This window comes from Nannospalax galili, unplaced genomic scaffold (assembly GCF_000622305.1).
Source record: "Nannospalax galili isolate Female #2095 unplaced genomic scaffold, S.galili_v1.0 scaffold285, whole genome shotgun sequence".
Taxonomy (NCBI): Eukaryota; Metazoa; Chordata; class Mammalia; order Rodentia; family Spalacidae; genus Nannospalax; species Nannospalax galili.
The window spans coordinates 2,227,608-2,232,597 of NW_008355157.1; the positions used below are offsets into that span (position 1 = coordinate 2,227,608).

The following is a 4,990-nucleotide window of genomic DNA, read 5'->3' on the forward strand; positions in this document are numbered from 1 at the left end:
CTGCTATGAAGGTACTAGTTTTACATTATGTACCCAGATCCATTCTCTTTCAATCTTAGCCTATTTGGTAAAGGTGCAGTAAGATGATCCCCATCTTTTGGGCAAGTACCTAAAGATGTTCTTCCCTAGAGCCTTTAGAGGCTGTGTAGCTCTACTGAGAGCTTGATTTTAGATTTCTAGCCTCCAGAGCTATGAGAGTATAAACTTATTGTTTCAGACCACAGTTTGTGGTACTTAGTTATGGTAATCCTAGGAAAGTAATACAATGTGTAATCCAGCCAATCTGAAGTTCATCTTGATGATCTAGCCTTCTTTGGGAAAAACATTGACTAAAATCATCCAAAGCTTCACCTTATACTCAACTTTTTATTGTAGTAAAATATGCACAATTCCATTTTATTCAGCCTGAAAATGTAGAATTCAGTAGCATTAAGTATATTCAAAAGGTTGTTTGCACCCATTTTTATGGACTGTTTAAGTTGTGGGTATTAGTCAATCAGGAAAGAGACAAAAATGTACTAAGTCTTAGAGGCAGTATAATCCATTCTCAAATGGATTGGTAGTATCTAGGGCTGAGTATTTTCTGATCCCAGAAAACTCAGTATGATTTTGCCTGATTTATATTAAAACTGTGATTAATTACAAGAAAACTAATATTAACATATAAATACACTATTACTAGGAAAAACTCAAACTTGATTTCTATTGACTAAATACAAAAATTTCACCTTCATAATGAAACCCACTAGGAAAGTCAGATGTTTATCTTTTATGCTATCTTAGGTAGCTAAACTTTTAGTTTTTTATTATTTCATTATTTTTATTTTATGTGTATGGGTGTATTGCCTGCACATATGTAAGTGCTCAGAGAGGTCTGAAGAGGGCATCAGATTCCCCTGGAACTGGAGTTATGGATGGTTGTTAGTCACCATGTGAGTGCTGACACTTAAGCCTGGGTCCTCTACAAAAGCAGCCAGTGCTCTTAACTGTTGAGCCATCTCTCCAGTGCCAAACTCTTTTTAGTTTTAATTATTAAGTCTGTAAAATCAGAATAAATTCCTGGCCAATTCTAATTCCTTACAAACAAACTTAATGTTTTCGTTTCTCAAACTCGACTTTACCCTGGCCCTATGAGTTTCCTGAGACAAACTGTTAATATCTGAAAATTCTCCTTTCCTCCTAACCAGCCAGAAGTTTAACACTTTTAGAATGAATTTTGAGAAGCTTCTGCACTGCAACAGGAGTGAAAGTCTATAAACTATAATACAATAACTCTACTTATAATTCAAGACTCCCAATGTATGCTTGAAATCTCAGACTATACCAAACCATACAGATAGCCTTTTCCTAATTAGTTCTTACTATAATTCTTAGTAACCTCAGCATAGGATTTTTTTTTCTTATGAAATCAAGACCTTATATCTTTTCAGTTGATGGAAGAAGCAATTTACAGCTTCTCTTTGGCATATCTGAATTGCCGCCACCACTATTCTTGCACTTTGGAACCATTAGTAAGGGATTAAGTGCTCCCTGAACATAAACACTTGATACTGGGATAGTTGCTCTGATAACCAAGATGAATGTTAACTGACTGAGGGGTGGGCAGCTTATGTAGGTTGGAAAACAGGGTAACTCACCCTGGGCAGGACCAAATGGAATGACACATGATTTCATTACACTAAGAATGGTAGGCAATTTAAGACTTTTGAATGATTTACTTGAGGAAATTTTCTTTTTAAATTTCTTTATTCTTGAGAATTTCTTGGTCATATACACCCCTCAACCTCACAGAGATTAATCAGCCTGCTTCTGTTTCCTTTGTGCTAGGATTAAAGATGTGTGCCACCTTGCCTGTCTAATGTTTTTCCTGTGTGAATTCTATTTGTTAAAGCTTGGAGAATTTGGGAGAGAGGAATAAACTTGAGACAAAATTATTGGAAAACAAGCATCTATAATTGTCTAATTTTATTAATTTTCAATCATTTTAGTCCTAACATCTAGGAAAATATAAATCTCCATGTAATCTGAAGGCTTACTTCACATTCACCCTACCCAGATATATTTTAATGAATTACATACAGCAAGAGTACCTGCTTAGCATGTGTGAGGCCCTGAATTCAACTCAGAGTGCTAAAACAAAAAGACCATCACTACTTTTATAGATGCTGAAACTCCCTTGGTCCTGTTACTGATTTGTAAAACAAAGGAGCTAGTTTCTTTCCCATGAACAATTACAGAATATTCTAAGTTGGAGGAGTCTTATTTACTATGCTTCTTATTTAAAGGGCAGCTATTTTGTATACTCTTTCACTGATGAAGGAACCTTTTAGTGGACAGGTTTAGAACTTATCTCTAAAAGTTAAGAAATTTCTTTTAATCATATAGAATCTACATGCACCATAGACAACAAAGATAGGTTTGAAAGCTTACAATGCGATCAACTACTTTATCTCATTTTTAGTTTGAGATAAATTATTCATTTGGGCATACTTTCCTCATCTTTATCTCTCATTTGAAGCCAGTTAGGATTGATTCCTTTTGCCACCAGGATCTTTGGTGATAATTATGGGAGGTGAGTTCATAATCTGGCCTAAAAATTGAACGTACTGTCAGATATACTAACTATACATATCTTCAAAAAACCCATTATTTTACTCTATTCCTCCTCAATTCCCATTTCTTTTGTACTCTCCAGTATTTAAAATTAAAGACACAGTGTGAATCTTCAGTGAGTAGGATGAGTAATAATATCATGTTCTAACTGGACTACAAAACCCATAACCATCACATCAACTCTTGATATTTTGTTGTACAAATGTTATTAAACACTTTTTGATACTTTTGTGCCTTTATGTTTCAGACCAACTCGATATTTTGTTGTACAAATGTTGATTATTAAACACTTTTTGATACTTTTGTGCCTTTATGTTTTACTAAGGTTAGGAAAATGAGAAAAACGCACACACACACTTAAAAAAAGAGAGAAGTAGAAAGGGTCGGGAAAAGGTAATTAAGAAACGTACATAAAGTAGCTACAGGTGATTAACAGTTTATGGAGGACTTGGAAATAAATGACCATATTTTCACGGTAATTTTATTCCACAAATACTGAAATGAAACTCAAAGGCCATGGCAACCGATTCTGGTTCAAAGAGTGAGACTCATCCTTCATTTCCCGTTGATGGATGCACTTCAGCTCAAAGCACTGGTCGTGGCTAGGAAGCGAGGACCAGGACCACCGATCGGCGGAAGGGGGAAGCCCTGCACGCCAGGCGCAGACTCCCAGGCTTCACCGTGAGGTCTCCTAAGGGAGTCTCGCATCTCCAGCCAAGTGACAGAAAGCCTCTCTCCAGGAGAGCGGACGGAGGGTCAAGCGGCCGAGGCGCCACAGGATAACCCGCCGCTTCGCCCACGGGGGACTCAGTCCCAGTGGACACCGTTCCGCCACCCACGCAGCTTTCCGAGCCGCCTCTAGGCGCTCCCCGCGCCTTCAAAGGAGCGGCCGGCTGCGCCCACCTCACCACGCAAGCCTGGCTCCTCAGAGGCTCCGCGGCGGGCAGAGCTAGAGGCAGCGGGCACCCGACGAGGCTGCAGGCTCGGCAGGGGATTGCTTCTGTCTGGGGCCCGCCGAGGAGGCGTTCGTGCCTGGCGCGCACCCGCTCCGCGTTCGCCCAGCCAATCCCGCGCTACTCGCGCGCCCAGGAGCGTTCCCCAGTCCCACTCAGGTTGGGCCGGCTCCTTCCCGCTCCAGGTACTCCGCAGCCGAGCTCTCACTCCTCCCCGCACTCTCCACGAGTTGCTCGCCTCGGGGTGTAGCTCCGCCCCTGTCCCCGAGTCCGCCCCCGCAGCCTCCAGAGCGTGTGCTCCCTTCTCCCCTCAGTCTCTTGCCATCCAGGCGTCTCGGGTCTCCCACTCCGTGGAGCCAGGCGGTCTCTCCGGCCTTGCTCTGCCGCCTCCGCGCGCTCTCCCACCTCAAGCTCGCGTCTGCCCCGCCGGCCTCGGGGTCGCGCGGCCAGACTCCGCCCCCTCCGCGGACCCGCGCACTCCTGGCGCGGCCTCTCCCCCACGCAGGCCACTGGGCGCTCGGCCCCCTCCTTCCCGCTCGCCTCGCGCTCCCCGGGCGCCCTCGCTCTCGCGCTTTCCGAGGCAGGCAGGCGCGCTCCCGGCCGGCGCGCTCCGGGCTCCGGCTTCTCCCGGCTCCTGTCAGTGCGGTGACTGCGCTGGGAAACATGGCGACCGAGGGAATGATCCTCACCAACCACGACCATCAAATCCGCGTCGGAGTCCTCACAGGTAAGCGGGGGGAGGAGGTCCGGGGGGCGCCGCGGCCGCCGTCCCAGACTTGCCGGAGGTTTCTCGCCGGAGGTGGCTCTTCCCTGAGGCCTCGGGGAGAGGGCAGGCTGGGGAAGGGGGTCGGGGGGTGGATTTTACAACCGCGGAGTGCTACTGGGGATCGGGGTGTTCCCATGTGCTCCCCGGGGGGCTGGAGTCGGCCCCGGGTGGTGTCAGGCCCCGGCCTCCTCCAGCCCCAGTCCCGGGCCCCCGGGGAGCGAGGGGCCGGTGCGGCGGGCGCTGCGGGGCTCCGCGCTGCCGGTGCGGGCGGTGGGATCCCGGCTCCGCAGTCTGAAGCATGCCGCTCGCGTGCTGGCGCGGCGCCTTCTCCTCGGAAGCTCTTGCGATGGGGGGAATCCCATCTCCACCCCCTTCACTCCCCTCCCCCCACGCGGCCACCCCCACGTCGCTCCGGCCGAGCTGGCACCCCGCACCTGCCGGGCAGCCCTCGGCGTCGGCCAGGCGAAACTCTGCTCCGCCCCGCGCTGCCCCTCGCGGGCCGGGCGTCCCCTCCGCCGCCGATGGGATACTCGCCTCCCCGAGGAGCCTGGGCAGCGGCTCGCGCCCGGACCGCGGAAAGTCAGTCTCTCTCTCTCTCCTCTCTCTCTCATCTATCTATCTATCTATCTATCTATCTATCTATCTATCTATCTATCAT

The 4,990-nt window shown here is 47.7% G+C and overlaps 2 protein-coding genes across 4 annotated transcripts in view; both read left to right on the forward strand.

Annotated features, from left to right (window-relative positions):
* The window catches only part of Ccdc196 (coiled-coil domain containing 196), a 34,075-nt gene extending 30,600 nt beyond the window's left edge, over positions 1-3,475 (forward strand). Inside the window, 1 exon segment of the mRNA XM_029555579.1 lies at positions 3,328-3,475. Within this exon segment, the coding sequence (XP_029411439.1) occupies positions 3,328-3,475 (148 nt within the window).
* Gphn (gephyrin) overlaps positions 2,648-4,990 on the forward strand; it is a 578,173-nt gene continuing 575,830 nt past the window's right edge. The window contains exon 1 of one of the 3 annotated variants that reach the window (XM_008852141.3): positions 2,648-4,293. In XM_008852141.3, coding sequence (XP_008850363.1) covers positions 4,230-4,293 — 64 coding nt within the window. In that variant the 5' untranslated portion in view covers positions 2,648-4,229. The remainder of the gene's footprint in view (positions 4,294-4,990) is intronic. The other 2 variants (XM_008852142.2, XM_008852140.2) reach the window with 2 other exon arrangements.